Below are 16,598 nucleotides of genomic sequence, written 5' to 3'. Positions count from 1 at the left end.
GAGGGCTAAAATATCTGAATAGCAGCAGGGATAGTTGGGTAAGGACCAAGATCCAAGGCCAGTGTCATTTGAGAAACATGTGAATAGAGCCCTACTCCACCATGTTCTAAGTAATGCTAGTAATCCATCATTGTCATGGGCTCTAAATCATTAAACAATGAGTCTGCTGCCCTAGTTGAAAGCACAATGAGACACTATTTCTTGCCACATCAGCATCCTCAGGTCTCGTGCTACCATTTCTTCAGTGTAGACCTACTTTCCAAAAACACTGAGAATGCAGATATGACATGGATAAAGCCTGAGTTGATGGCTTTGACTTGCCCACATCCTTTAGGAAATCTCTCACTGCCCAGGGGTGTTTATTTTATCCTGGCTGCCCGTCATTGTAACGGATGGTCTGGTGCTGCTTGCCAGGTACCTCTGGCATAGGTTGAGAAGATCATAACAAGAACATGCTGGTGTGCCAGATGTCTTCTGCAGGATATCAGATTTGCAGAGATGGCAGAAGGCAAGAAAAAGGTTGGAATGAGGGTGCACAAGGAGGACACGAAGGGGAGAGGAGCTAACATATACCAGTCCCAGGATAATCACTTTTGTAGTATACTGAGGCAGAGAAATGATCAATTCTCTACTCACTGGAATTCAATAAAAACAACAGATCCATTTAACCCATGCACAGCATTATAGGCATGAAGATAAGAAGAAAACTGCTCTCCTATTTCTTTGTTGGAAGGACAAAAACCGACAAACGCCAGAGTGGTACACGTCATAAAATGGGCTTTAATGTTCCCTCTTACAGCACAGTACTGCTGCTTACACCGGGACTGGCACACAGCTCCCAAGGCTGGCTTACTCGGAGGAATGAAGCTGGCATGCCCCCTGGCTGCAATGCAGCTACAGTAGCCCCAGGCACTGAGCTCAGTATAAATTCTGGAGTCTAAATACGCACATCTGCTATAGTTCACCAACTTTGGAGTTCTGGAACTGGCAGTGTAGATTCTGTGTATGCCAAGTAAACCAGACACTGTTCTGCCTCTTTGTACTAACTGCTCTCTACCCGCCCCCTACTCTGCCTCCAGTATTATTCTGTCTTGTGAGGTACTAAGGAATGCTCTGCCTTTGCAGGGCCTAAATCGCCCATCCTTGCAGGTTTAAATCCTCTGTTCTGTTTTGTATTTGCTTTCAACATCTTGGATGTGTGACCCACGCTAACATGACTTGCCGTGTCCAGGGGACTCTTAGAAGTCACATCTTCCATGTTTCTTCCTAGCTGATGGCTCCCTGCTATGCCCACCATAGTAGGGTGATTCCGAAGTACTGTATTTAGGAGTGAAGACAGGAGTCTGTCTTCCTCCTATCCCCATTCAGTCCTTGTCTTGATCACTTTATCTCTTTAACATGCACATCTGCATGTAGTCAGAGCTCTGGAAAGATCCTCTTATCTGACGACTATGGAAACATTTTCTGATTCATGAAATTATCCCTTTCAATGAGTGATGTTCAAACTGCAGATTGATCTCTGCCTTCCCAGATGTCTTCCCGCTGCTTGGCTTCCAACCGCTTTCTCTCTGTAAATAAGAGCAGTGTTAAACGTGGTTGTCTACTTCATATAACCAGTGACTTTCCCTTAATCCAAATTACAAGGCAAACGTTAGTCATGAGACAAATGGATATCCTGATCTCCCTTAGCTGATTCCAAGAGTTAATTCCTTTCATTTCCCAAGTGCTTTGTAAGTGAAAATGATAACTACTATAAGTCATTACATTTATAACTATATAATAAAAAACATCTGTGGCTAACAGAAATTAAAATTATATGGAATAAGTCAGAATCCAGTAGGATTCAGACTCTAGTCTTGCTAATACATATTTAAATTCTACTTTTCAACTATGTTTAGTGCTTCAACACAATTGCCCATTATTCCCAGCTTACTGATCACTATAAATATTTCAATAGGTATCAAGAATATGTCATTGACATTCTTCTATTTTGTTGCTTAAATGGAAGTGGTAGCCCCTGGGCTTTACTCCTATCAACTTTATTGAAAAAAATTCTACAACTTTATTGAAAAAATATTTCAGAGGCAAACCAAATTTCAATATTTTCAAGCACTTCCAGGAGCCAGAAATCTTCTGGAATATACAATTCCAACAGGGAAAACTAAAACTATTTCTAAAAACAAAAAATATACAAATCTGGAGCATCCATCTTCAATTTTTAATATAGAAGCTTAGTTCTCCATTTAACACGTTCACCACAGTCTGAGAAAATGCAGACCATACAGCAGTGTGGTGACACAAGCACTCCTTCAGGTGACACAATAACAGTTCCAATTTCATGGCTAGTCATTTATCTTGACACCATAAAATGGTGATAAGCCTACATCATAGATGGTAAGCTTAAATGCTTCCTTCCAAGGGTTATTGTTCCAAATTTATAACATCTGTATAAGATTGAGCAAGCAATGAACCAAGATTACAGAAATCGAGATGAATTTTAGAATAAACACTTGCTATTCTATCTTCCCTAATCTGTAAAATCCCTTATAACATTCCTATACTATATTTGAGTGTACTTTAAGGGCAAAGAAGTTGGTTATGAAGCTGACTGGCACTTGGAAATGTGAGAAAAAGAAATTCACTGCTATTTGGGCACCATCTTGTGGCATTATCTGAATATAGCAGCAAAGTTCCAAGAGGCAAAAAACAGTGGTCTGTAAATTGCAAACTGAAGGCTGGTAGAGTGCCCTGAACGGAGGCAGGCTTGAACTGCGCTGGGGTTCTCTAAGAGACAGCACAAAGGATAAGTGGCTTGTCGAACAGATGCCAGCATTTCTTAGGAAGACAGCATGGTCTTGATCCTTACAAACATGGAGAAGTTAAGAGGGGATCCAAAGGCAATGGATGAAAGCAATCAAAATCTAGTTCTACGTTCCAAGGAAAAATGAAGAAACCAGTAAATTATTAGAACTCCAATTTTTCAATAAGGTGTGAAACTTAAATCATAAAAGTAATATGAAAAGACATTCAAGAGCAGTAGAAAAATATGACTGGCCTACAACACACAATTCTAAAATCAAAACAATTCTGAAAACAAAGTTATTGCTTTCTTTAAAGCTTGGGGCCAAAACTCATTGATAGAGGCAAATCTAGCCTGAAAGGATATGAAGCCACTTACAGTCTTTACACATCCCCTTTAATGTGAACAGTCAAACACTCTGCTGCAGAAATATTAATGTGTCTGATTTTGGTGTTATGAAACACAGATACCATATTACCTTTCTAAAATCTGGAAAGTTCAATTCTGAACCTTTTTTGTTTTGGAGATGGGAGTCTCTCTCTGTAAACTCAGGCTAGAGTGCAGTGGTATGATCTTGGCTTACCGCAACCTCCACCTCCCGAGTTCAAGCGATTCCCATGCCTCAGCCTCCCAAGTAGCTCTTGAGTAACAGGCACGTGGCCACCATGCCTGGGTAATTTTTTTGTACTTGTAGTAGAGATAGAGTTTTGCCATGCTAGCCAGGCTGGTCTTAAACTCCTGACCTCAGGTGACCTTCGCACCTCGGCCTCCCAAAGTGCTGGGATGACAGGCGTGAGCCACTGTGCCTGCCCTGAAATATTTCCAAGCACTTTCTAAAGAAGTAAATAGATTCTAATGTTAAGTCATATGAAAAAAAACTAGTAAGAGTAGGAAGACAAATTGAGAAGCACAAAGAAATAGTGAAAACGTGAGGTGTAAATTTAGAAATACAAGAACATGAATAGAATAGAGAAACGTAGGTCAGGGTTGGAAATAATTTCTTCATTTTAAAGATGAGGAAACAGAAGCTTGGAAAGCTTAAGTGACTTGCCTAAGGTTACATAGCCAGTGAAAGAACTGAATCTGGAACCCAGATCCTTAACTCTTTACCAGCACACTGTCTACTATCCTGACATCTGAAAATATCTACAAGGGAAAAAAATATGAAAAAAAATTAACAGATAAACAAAGAAACATGTCCCTTTCTTAAAGAGAAAGGGAAGCAGATAATAGCTGATAAGCTGCATGAAAGAAAGTTCCTACTAACTTACCTCCAACAATTAAAAGAATAAGTAAAGAGAAAGCCCGACAGCAGACATGAGGGCAAGGAACTAAGAAAAAATAGAAAATTCAGCCCAAAATGATTAACCTAAAACAATCACATAGGCTAGCCCAGAAAACTTTCATTATCTAATATAATAAATAAATCAACAGAAACAACTATATTAAATGAGTTGACTGCAATCACAAGACTTTGCAGTCAAGACTTTACTTTTCAAGAGAATGTAAAGCACTGAAGACTGTAAAAGGGCCAGTTTGGTGTCACGTTTTTAAAAAAAGTGAAGAAAGAGGATGTAAATTAAAGACTTCCAAAATTTACTTCTAGGCCTACGAAAAATCATCACAAAATCTACTGCAGTCACCTACAGAATAATAAACAACATGCTTTGTGAAGAACATGTCTGGTCAAACTAATCTAATTGCCTTCTTTTATAGAGTGACAGATGTAATAGATCAAGGAGAAGTAATCTAAGTAACCTCTTAATTTTAGCTATGTTTTAGATTTTAAGTTTACCGAATATTTATATAATCATAATATATGGAAAATGCAGTCTGGATCCCAGAAGGGGGCATTTAACTCTGGAGAGCAGAATAATTATCAATGTATTAAGTGTCAACACAAGGAACACTGTATTATTTATTTTAGCAACAGCTGGTAACCTCGTCAGTTAGCAAGTCCTAGGTTAATGTTTTCATCTCTCAACTAGGTAAAGGTAATAGGTTTATTAAATAGCAACCAACACCACAAAAGTGAGTAAATGCTGTATCACAGAAAAAAAATCACATTAAAATGAAAGAAAATGTGGTTAGAAATGAACTTGAGATATCAGGGGAGAAAAGACACCAAATACCCTAAGACCTAGATTATGAATCTGCAATGCTGCACTGCCCTTTAAGACAGAATAATGGAAAGCCTAAAAAGGGCTTTCAGAAGGTAGCAACTGTGATTAAATTTATTACTGTCTTACAGAGATGATCTGAAGTTCTTGGTGATTTAATTAATCGAACGGGGGGTGAGCAGATTATTGTTTACTTACTCTGCCTTTCAGCCCTGTGACCCAAAATGGCCTTTCAGAACCAGTCAACTAATCACCTACCTTCAAGAATAAAATGAAAATAAATTAAAATAAAATTGTAGCAGGCTTTGAAACTTAAGAAGGTAGCTTATTCTGACAGGTAATGATATCTACATGTCCAGTTTTAGGTGGGAACCAAGTACTTGGATGAGTGGAACATGGGAAAATTTTTATACATTCCTGAGTTTGGTCTTTATTTCGTTTTTTATTTTTTTAAGACAGAGTCTTGCTCTGTCACCCAGGCTGGAGTGCAGTGGCGCAATCTTGGCTCATTGCAACCTCCACCTCTCAGGTTCAAGCAATTCTCCTGCCTCAGCCTCCTGAGTAGCTGGGACTACAAGCGCATGCCACCATACCCAGCTAATCTTTGTATTTTCAGTAGAGATGGGGTTCCACCATGTTGGCCAGGCTGGACTCAAACTCCTGACCTCAGATGATCCACCCGTGTCGGCATCCCAAAATGCTGGGATTACAGGAATGAGCCACCATGCCCCGCCCTGAGTTTGGTCTTTAAAATGTGATTTTAGGCTGGGCACAGTGGCTCATTTCTGTAATTCCAGCACTTTGGGAGGCTGAGGCAGGAAAATCACTTGAGTCCAAGAGTTTGAGACTAGCCCAGGCAACATAGAGAGATCCCATCTCTACAAAAAAGAATAAATTAGCCGGCACAGTGGCACATGCCTGCAATCCCAGCTACTCAGGAGGCTGAGGTGGAAAGATTGCCTGAGCCTGGGAGGTTGAGACTGCAGTGAGGTGTGCTCATGCCACTGCACTCCAGCCTGGGTGACAAAGTGAGACCCTGTCTCAAAAATAAATAAATAAATAAAAGATCAAAGCAGAGGGAAAAATATAGCAGAAAAGTACTTAAAACTCAAAATCATGAATTCAACATTCATTAATTAGGAAGGTTTCACATTCTGGGTTTTATAAAAAAATATGAAGGACTTAAAAGCATTCAGAGTAGAGTCAAGATTTACAAAGAAAAATTAAGAGTAACCAATGTCATCCACGTATTTGGTCAATGAACATGTACTGAGTATCTTTTCATGTACCAGGCACTGTTGCCAGACAGTAGAACTCTTCAAGCAGGTGAAAGAAAGGGTGGGAGATTATCATACTATATTATAACAGGATAATATGTAGATTCCAATCCCCGTGCTAATTCTGATCATTTGGCAATGGTCATGTCAAAACTCACCAAGAAAGAATGTCATGACTAATTTAGCAATGTCTGCCATGTGTAATGGATGGAGCCTGGCAGTATATAATACATATTTGCAATTACAAGTTCATATTATAATGAACATTAAATTCTTAACAGTCATGTCAATAATTGTATCCTAAATTTGTAAAAGCACTTTCCAAACATTTTTACATATATTAACTAATGCTGTGCTCAAAAAATTTCCCATGATTAGGTAAGCTGAGGAGTAATTCCACTTTGCTGGAAGCTGGGGGGCACAGAGAGGTATAACTGACTTGGCCATGGCCACACAGCTAATTAACGGCAAAAGCCCTATTAGAACCCAGATTTCCTCATTTCCAAACAATCTTTATAGTTAAAGTTGTTAGAACAGAATGGTACACAGATATTCTCTGTTTCTACTAAGGAAAAAACAAGAGGACACTGGTTTAAACTATCATGCAGATTTAAGTTAGACCTAAGGAAGATTTTTCTGAGAGTGAAAAGCTGTTAATCATTGGTACAGATAACAAAAGAAGTTTGTCATACTTTATTCCTGAAGACTTTAGCAATTGTATTATGTAAGTATTTTTTTCCAGGAAAAATGTCAATAATCCCAAAAGTCCTTCAAGAGGAATTACAGTATTACAGAAGCAGCATGGGCTTTAATCAGAGATACCTAGATTCAGATGACTTCTCTTTCAGTTTACCAGCTGGGTGACCTTAGTCCAGCTACGTAACTTCTCTGGGTCAGCTCTAAACTCAAGATGGTATCCCAGAGCTATCATAACGCAATATCATCAAAACCTGTAAGTTATGATAGAGTTTCCTTCCTGTGCTTTTAATGAACAAAAACTATTTTATGGTTTTTAATCTTAAAAGCTTCAGAACTGAAGTGAGAGGAAAAACAACTGCTTAAAATACCTAAAAAAGGTACGTATTTTCTTCCCTACTCAATGCAGACATCTTGACTAGGTTGTACAGCTTAAGAAGAGGTACAAAATCTTGCCATCTTTCTAATTTTCCTGAACAGGGAACACAAAGCTCCGCACAGGGCAGGTGCTCAGTGAATGTCAAATGGAGCTAATAAGGAATTTTAAAATAAGAGTAATGACAAAAATATGCACTGAAATCTGTGCTGGATTCATCATATAATGACATTGCTATTGTTACTAATAAAAACAACAGCAGCTAACACCTACCATATAACTCATTATAGGCCTATGGAAACAGGAGCAAGAGAGTACCTAAGGCTTTTTGAAGATGACTAAGTATCTTTCATGGATTATCTCGCTTAAGTTCCATTTAAGGATGAGAATACAGAAGCCTCCTGAGAGTAAGTAAGTTACTTACCTACCCTCTAGAGGTCACACAGCCAGTAAATGGCAGAGCTAAGATGTGGACCCAGGAAGTTCAATTCCAGAGTCTAATACCTAAAACAGTACTTTTAAGTTTCCACAGAAAAAAAATATTTAAAGCCTGGGCTCCATGCAGGCAAGTATATGAGTATCTGCCCAAAACAGAAAGATGCCAGAAAGAGATACATCAGGAAAATTTCCAGATACATTTCCCCAGATACAAAGAATGGTAGCACTCTGGAGCACAATAAAGAAAGAGTCCTCTATAATCCATACAGCCTCAGCATCAACAGGTAGGAGGAACTTATCACAGTGGGTCTCTATTCACAAATAAAGGCCCTCTTTAGAAAAGCAATAGGGTCCCACTTAGCCAACAGTCTCATTTCTAATTGCATCACTGAATAGCCAGACATTTAAAACAAATAGTTCAAGTGGAGCTGCATGCTGATGCACCCAGAGAAAGAGAAGGGAATACTCAAGCTGATATCCATGCAAAACAACTGCTGCAGGATCTGTAGAGATACATTTGATAAACACCCACAGAGGGGCACAATAACATGGCAAAGGGAGTCATATTCCCTTTTACAGATACCACTGTTATCTCACTGAAATCACTTCTTCAGAGATAACCAATTAACATATGGTTAAGAACACTGCACATTCATCTTTAGTTCTGTTAGTGCCATCTATAAAAACCCAAGGAATCTGGTTATGTTTCTATAGTCTGTAGGAGGCCTTGAGTAAACAGTGATTGGAAGCCATCAAAACTGCCTCATTATAATAATTAAGTTTTCAAAAATTAGTTGGGTTCAACTCTGAAACTCTAGCACCTGCCATGACACACTCTGTCACTGGTTATCTGGCCAGTGCAGCTGAGAGTCCGCAAGCTGCCTGCTATCACCAAAGCAGAGAGGACAGGAAGTATTAATGGCCTTGTTAGACCAGCAATAAACAAGGAGTTTGAAACTTCAATTCGTTTAATGGAAAAATGAAGTTACTTTTCAGTAAGTGGAATTTTCAGAATAAATTGCCTTTGCAGATTGCAGAGATTGTGGGCTAAGGCAATGAGACTGTCTAATGCCTGAAGGTTGATAAAAAGTACTTAAGTGCCACGCAGGAGTCCCGGCCTTTACGTACAATTCAACAGCCTATAGAGGACAGAGACAGATTTTAACCTCAACTCCAAACTATATGGAAAGAAAAACTCTGCTTGTGGATCAGGGGAAGTATTTTTCTGAGAACTCTTGGATACTAGAAAATAATCAGAAGACAGGTAAATCTAAATGTACTTTAATGGAGCCACTCAAAACTGTCTTTAAAAGACAGAAATATCTCCCACAGTTGCTATCATCGATGTCAGTTGCTGGCTTTTCCTAAATTTGTCTTCTACCTCAGATCTAAACTATTTGATAACGTTAGGGCAATTATCATGGCAATCGTGGCCCAGTAAAACCAAAGCAAATGTTTTCTGCCTAGGACATTACTATGTTTTCACAGAAAAATTTTTCTCAGAGGAAAACTGTAGGAAAAGCCATGGATGAGCTGAGAAGACCAAATCTATCACTTGGAAAACAACAGGAGGAACATGGATTAGGATGTCCTGGTGTGTGAAACAGACAGACAAATCCTGAAATATGTTCTTCTGAACATAAGGCATGAAAATTTCTATACATTTGGGAGGCTTCTAGGAAACAGAAATGACAAAATGGAATGGGCTTCGTTCATTTTTTTTTTTTTTTTAAAATACGTGCCTTACAGTGAGCTCTAAGGAACTAGAGAAGAACACCATCCTTTCAGCTCACCTCTGGCTTCTTGCAGTTTCTTGAGCTCTGCTTCTCGTTCGGTTTTGCTCTGCTTACTTCGAACCCCAAGGGCACTGATGACTAACCTTCTGGCTAGGGCTGCTGAAGTCTCAGGACGCTCCTTTGCTGGCTGGAGGAACTCTGAATGGAAAAAAGGGAGGGAGTAGGAGGGAGTAAGGAAGAGAGAGCACTCCAGCTTCAAGTGATTTAACTCAGTAATTAACAGACAAAATAGACTAACAAGGGCTGCATCAGCAGTAATTAATATAAGCCTGATAGATGACGATCAGAGGAAATTAACATGGCCAAGCACAAACAACACTGGCTTCATTATCTGCATTAACACAATTTCTTATAGTGACTCTATCAGGCAGCTGAACCCAGAGGTAAACTAGGTAGGGGTGTCATCAGAAACTGGTTGCTGAATTGCCTGTAGTTAGTTCTCATACTCTCCAAGTGGCTGCTCAGATGCCATATTTCCAACATGGTCATTTCTCTTTTATTTTTTTTTCCTAAAAACATACTTCTTTTAACACTAAAAATAAAAGTGATACGTCTTTAAATGTCTGGATGCTATAAAGTGCTGGAACGAACAATAATACCATCATCAACAAGAAAAAACCCAGAGATAGACTCACCAGCATAAGCTCTAGCTTTGGCCTTGGCTGCTCTTGTGGCCTGTGACAAGGGACGAATCTTTACCATGGTGTGTTTAATACCCAATGCATCACGAGCTGCAAAGAGGAATAAATATAAGGAAGCAGAAGACATGAAGAAGAGTGATGCAAAGGAGAAACTAGGGATAGTTCTTAGCATTTCCTAGATGTTATGCTGTTTTTTCAAAGCAAGCAAAAGAGTGAGATCTACAGGATCAATGTGGCAGTTAACTATTTTAGATCAGGTATCAGCAAACTGGTTCTGTGACCAAATCCAGCCAACCACACATTTTTATATTTATTTAGAAAATAATTTTACTATTTTACTGAAGCAGAGCCACGCCCATTTGGTTTGTATGTTGTCTATGGCTGCTTTCTTGCTCCAACAGTAGAGTTCAGTAGCGACAAAGACCTGATGCTCCACAAAGCCTAAAATACCATATTTACTATTTGGGCCTTTATAGAATAATTTTGCAGACCCATATTCTAGGTGATTCAGACAGAAACCAACATTTCAACATCTCTACTTTCTTTGAATGCCACTACATCAGATCTATCATGAGGCCAATGGTATACAAAAAGGCCCAATCATCTATTCAGAGAGTATGTATTACAATTTCTCACAAGATAAGCTAAAGGGCTACTTAAATTCACTTGTCTGGGATGGGGGGAAAAAAAAAACTACCAATATTGTAAGATTTAGCCTCGCTGGATTCTTAAATCTCTACCTTAATCTGTTTACGTACTATCGTGACTGACAGTTATGTGTACAAATGACCTTGGAAGGAGTTGACTCTCTCTCTCCAAATACCACTGGACTAAGGTGAAAAGGGAGAATGGGTACCAAAGTACCATACCTCAAAAAAATCAGTATCTGCCCTATTACCTACACTGGCTGAGTATAATGCCAACTTGCTCAAATAGAAGGGAAACAGAAAAAGTAGCATGAGAAAATGAACAGTAAGAAAGGAAGATTGAAACCCACTGGGTGAATACCTGTAATTGGACTGGAGAATACTCCTAGGGCATGTGTATCATCCACCCATTTAATATCAAATCCTTTCTTTCTGCAACACAAAAAAACAATTTTATTTCCTAAAATGAAATTTACTTTTATGAAACATCTCACAAATAGAATCTCATAAAGCATTTCACAAGATAGAAACACTCAACGAGTGCACAGGTGGAATGGGGATAATGACACAAAAAACAGCTTGGAGGACAGAAGAAGCCATTGAATTTTAAAAGCAGTAATACCATCATAAAGAACTACCCAGGAGTATTTTACGTTCTCAGCCATTTTATAGACATCAACTAATTAATCCTCACAAGTCCCTTGGGGATGTAAAGTATTTAATGCACTATTTACAAGAGATGTTCTTATGGGCAGGGAATAAGAAGAAATGGAAAGGGGAAGCAGAGGAGGGGTAGAAGATAAGAGGAGTAGGTAGGCAGGGAAGGTCACCTGGATTTAACGCAAATGTAAACTCTGTCCTTGAGGACAGAGACAGAAAGAGAATGAGAGAATGGGGTGGGGAGAGAGAGATTATACTGCAAGATGTCATTCAATTTTTTTTTTTTAAGTCAAGTAATGGGGAAAAAGGGGTAACTATAAGCAGAGAGGCTGATCTATTCTTCACTTGTTGCAGAAGGGAGGTTAAAAAAATAAGACAAAATAGGAAAGAAGTGTGTGGCAAAGTCAGAAAAATTCAGGATAAAGGAAATCATGAAAAGAGAAATACCAGACCAGATTAGAAAGGATCAAAAGGATGAACATTTAAGTACTAGAAAAACACTTTCTGTGTGTGTGTGAGAAGAGCTACAGAGTGAGCACAAGGAATGTCAGGATGATGACATAACAGTTATCTTTTTCAGCTAAGAGCTTAAAAATGCTCATGGACTCAAGGTTCTGCCACCTTGAGACCTTGGGCAAGTTTAATCTCTCTTGAAGCTAGGTCGGCTTATCTGTAGAAATGAGCAAAGTATGTTCCCCACAGAGTTGTTGTGAAAATGGAAATGAGATCATCCATGACAAGCCAAAGAAGATGGTATTGGGCACTTCATAGGCATCTAATAAATTAATGGTATTAATTATTTTTATTATTAATAGCGATGTCTATCAATATTAATATTGATGAAGATGGTGATCAAAACATGAAGTTGACTCTGGAATTTGACTCACAGGCGTTATTATAGGCTTTTGTACCATGACCTTTTTTTTTCCTTTTCCATTTTTATAAATCACAGGTGGGTTCTAGAGGGCCTTTTAGACTTCAAAAATTCATAATCCTTTAAAATTCTTCGCTTTGGGGAATGTTTTTGAATTTGAGAGAAAATGATCTTACAGGTGACATTATCAAGAAACAAAGCAAAGGGAAGTAAATAGTTTGTAAGAGTTAACTAATCTTCAGGAAATTCTAGACATCAATAAATCATCTCTGGTTTTAAGAATCATCATTATTAATAATGACAGTCTAAGGTAGTTCTAATGGGATTTGATCCCACTGACTGCTTTTAAAAAATCTATTATGAAATGTATGTTGAACAGGTTCTGATACTGGATCTTAACCTAATTCTAATAAGACTGACCTAGACATTATACATTTAAAGTTCATGGCAGGGATTAATTATCCTCCAGGATTCACTCACCCTTTCTTTTTGTCAGTTATAGAACTGATGCTCTCCCTGCTTAACTGATTAAACAACAAGTACATAGCTGCTAGTTTTGCCTGTTCAAGAACTTCATACAAAAACAGAAAGCTTGTTTTTATAAATTAAGTTTTAGTTTACAGCCATGCTCATTTATGTATGGTAATGGCAGAGTTGTCTAAAATATTTACTTATCCTTTAAGAAAAAGTTAAGGGCTATACTGTAGCTCTTAACTTTTGATAATCTAGAACTTATATACAATGTTACACATTCAAGATGAATTTTAAATTTAAATTTGTTATATGACACTATAGGCCTGGCTCATTTAAAACATCAGGACTGAAACATTTAAGTATAATCCTTCTTGATACTTTCTTCCAGACCCTGAAAATCTTCTTAACTTTCTTTCCAGATCATCATCTCTTTATTCCTAAAGCTCATTTTTTCTCATAAGCTAAATATATAGAGGTATACTTCTCTTTTAACTTCTCCTATGTAAGTATCAGCTACATACAAACCAAGGGTTAGTGCAAGTGTTCTCAAACCCACTTATATCAGTTTGAGTTGATATTTTCACCATGGAATTAAATAAAATTAAACCAATAGGAGCATAAAAAAGAAGAGTTATTGTGTTTGTAAAAACTTAGTTCAGTTCAGGTGTGGTAACTCATACTTGTAATCCCATCACTTTGGGAGGCTGAAGTAGGCTGATGGCTTAAGTGCAGGAGTTTGAGACCAACCTGGACAACATGGTGAAAACCTGTCTTTACAAAAAAAACCCACAAAAATTAGCCGGGCATGGTGGCACACACCTGTGGTCCCAGCTACTTGGGAGGCCAAGCTGGGAGGACTGCTTGAGCCCAGGAGGTCGAGGCTGCAATGAGCCCAAAAGAAGGCAAGAAAGAAAAAGACAGGGCAAGTAAACACATAAAGATAACAGGCAATCTGACAATTCATGCAAATATATCAATAACTACAATAAATATTAATGGACTAAATGCACCATGAAGTCATGACTGATGGCAGTCTTCTTAAATGCTAAAATGGGGGCTAGCAAGGCTACCTGACATTTTTAAGGAACTTAGAACAGCAGTTTAATTAATTTCTACTGGACCTGGAAAAGAATAAACCAACCTGATGCTAAAATATGAAAAACAGGAGATATGAAAAACAAGAAATGATTTCTCAGAAAATATTTTTTGAAGACTTCATCTCACCCTCCCTAACATCCACAATCATTTGCATACTCACTGATAACTACAGAAAATCCGTAGAAGGTCTTCAGTACGAAATTCTTGGGGAAAGTCGTAAATTTCAATGACATGTGGGAATTCACAATCACTGAGGTCAATATCGGGAACTTTATGGTTGTAGTAATCAAATCTAGGTTCCTGGATGCTTTCTCTGCTCTTCGTATTCCCTGATAACTAGAAAGGAAGAAGCACGTAAATGCTGGTTACATCAAACCTGGCTACTACAAAATATATTCCTGTATATAAACAATCACCTCTTTTCTCTACATGTTCCCATTCCTCAAATTTTGGCATGGTCTCTGTATTAACTCTATTCATAGATACAATAACGATCAGGTGTTTATCACCCAGTTTATACTATACATGGGGAATACTTGAAAAAGTGTTAAAATTCCAGCAGACAGGCAATGCATGAAACTCAACTTGCATCTCTAACCAGGATATGAGAAAACACAGACTGAATACTGTGGTGAGTTATAAATGGCACATCTTGGAAACTGACGCTCAGTTAATAGCTGAAGAGATTAATTAGTAATATTTGTTTTAATTGAGCTTACTGACCAGGATCATATCATAGTTTCTTTTCTGGAAGCCAACAAAAATGAAGACAATTTAAAAAAAAATCAAGAAAACTTTTTTACTTCACTTTTTGTTGGATGTATTAAAGGGTGAAGATATAGCTTATAAAGGCATTTGTTAAGACAAAATAAGTGGTATACGTAGTTATACTTAATGTCCTTAGCTTGAGACCTATCTTAAGGAATGCACACATAGCAAACTAGTGAAGGAACTAATAAAGGAGGTAATGAATTATAATTCTACCATCCCATAAAAAAAACTGAACTTCACACTGGAAGCAAAAGAAGGAAAATGGGAAAGTGGAAAGTGGCAGTAAAGCCATGAGAGTCATTTTGTCATTTACCTGTTATAAAACCTAGGCACTGTTGATGACCCAAGGCCACCAAGATCCTTAATTTGTTTATCTCTCTCTGTTAATCAGAAGTCTAACCAGGTCCCTCCAAGCTTTCTCTGGTTTTAATAATGTGTCTCTTTTTCCATCAAATGAGGAAAATAAGAACTTGGAATGCCAGGAATATATCTCCCCTCCTTGGAGAAGTTGAAAACTGGATTGAAGAGTTTTATTGGGAGACGGAGGAAGGTGACTTGGGTAGTATCAGTAAAAATTATTATTTATTCCTGTGCCTTCAATTCTTTTTCTCTACTAAGCCTCAGTTTTACACTAAACAATGGGAATAATAACAGCATCTATATCTCATTGATAGGTACATGGACTAAATGAGATGGTAAGTGCTTAGCATGCTGCTTGACACACAATTATTCAGTAAATTTAACCCACTTTAAACAAATTTTAACTGAATGCTAAATCTGTTACATGCCAAACGCCATATTAGTTCCACTCTGCTTAGGATACAGAAAGCAGAAGAGAATGTTCTTCCCACCATAACAAGAGAAAAGACCAGATGATCTATAAAATCATAACTTTTCTTGAGTTTACCAGAGAGCTGAGTAAGAAACTGGTTAAGATAACCAGTTTTTCTGGTTATCCTAAAATCCATACAATGACAAGTCTCTCCCAAAGAGTAACAGAATACATAAACTGTTTTGCCTTTGGCAGATTCCTGGAAGAAGTGACCGCCACACAAGTGGGCAAGAAGATATCAGCTAAACTTTTAACAAATTCTTAAATGTCTAGAGTAGATTAGTCTCAACAGTTTGGAATAACTCAGAGGCCAGAGACAAAAGGAGTCTGCAATAACTTGCAAGTCAATCTTTATGCCAGTGCCACACTGTTTTGATTACTGTAGCTTTATAGTACTCTTTGAAATCAAGAAGTTTACTATGAAGCCTGAGTCTTCCAACTTTGTTCTTTTCAAAATCACTTTTGATTATTTAGGGCACTTTGCATTTCCACAGAATTTAAGGATCAGCTTGTTAATTTCTGCAAAAACTTTCTGCCAACTAGGCAGCTGGGATTGCATTGAGTATGTAAATCAAATTGGGAAATATCTTAACAATATTAAGTTCTCCAGCAGGTGAACATGGGATGTCTGTCCATTTCTCTAAGTTCTTAATTTCTTCCAACAATGTTTTATAGTTTTCAGAGTGTAAGTTTCATACCTCTTTTGCTAAATGTATTCATATATAAAATTAAACCTATTAGATTTTATTCTTTTTGAGGTTATTGTAAAATTGTTTTTTTCATTTTCAGCATTGACTGTGAGTTATTTTGCAAAACCCAAACAAAACAAGGAACTGCATACTTGTATGTTTATAAATTGGGGCTAAAAAATACATTGTGAAAGATACAAATCATGAAACATCTTAGAAATATAAATCCTAAGAAATGCTATAGGCCAGGTGCAGTGGCACAGACCCGTAATCCCAGCACTTTGGGATTGCTCAAGTCCAGGAGCCTGGGCAACATGGCAAAACCCTGTCTCTATAGAAATATAAAACATTAGCCATGGGGGCACACACCTGTAATCCCAGCTACTTGGGTTGGGGGGGCAGGTGCTGA

The 16,598-nt window shown here is 37.9% G+C and overlaps 1 protein-coding gene across 12 annotated transcripts in view; it reads right to left on the bottom strand.

Moving 5' to 3' along the window:
• Positions 1-760: 760 nt before the first annotated feature.
• Positions 761-16,598, bottom strand: part of R3HCC1L (R3H domain and coiled-coil containing 1 like) — a 99,110-nt gene continuing 83,272 nt past the window's right edge. For all 12 annotated transcript variants that reach the window (XM_032281225.1, XM_032281226.1, XM_032281233.1 and 9 more), the window contains 5 exons: positions 14,058-14,233; positions 11,153-11,223; positions 10,139-10,234; positions 9,501-9,641; positions 761-1,568 (listed from right to left, as the gene is read on the bottom strand). In XM_032281225.1, the coding sequence (XP_032137116.1) occupies positions 1,501-1,568; positions 9,501-9,641; positions 10,139-10,234; positions 11,153-11,223; positions 14,058-14,233 (552 nt within the window). In that variant the 3' untranslated portion in view covers positions 761-1,500. The remainder of the gene's footprint in view (positions 1,569-9,500; positions 9,642-10,138; positions 10,235-11,152; positions 11,224-14,057; positions 14,234-16,598) is intronic.

This window comes from Sapajus apella, unplaced genomic scaffold, assembly GCF_009761245.1.
Source record: "Sapajus apella isolate SASKATOON/1434 unplaced genomic scaffold, GSC_monkey_1.0 scaffold13, whole genome shotgun sequence".
Taxonomy (NCBI): domain Eukaryota; kingdom Metazoa; phylum Chordata; class Mammalia; order Primates; family Cebidae; genus Sapajus; species Sapajus apella.
Note: the sequence above shows the minus strand (reverse complement) of the source record. Positions and strands in the feature narration are given on the sequence as shown.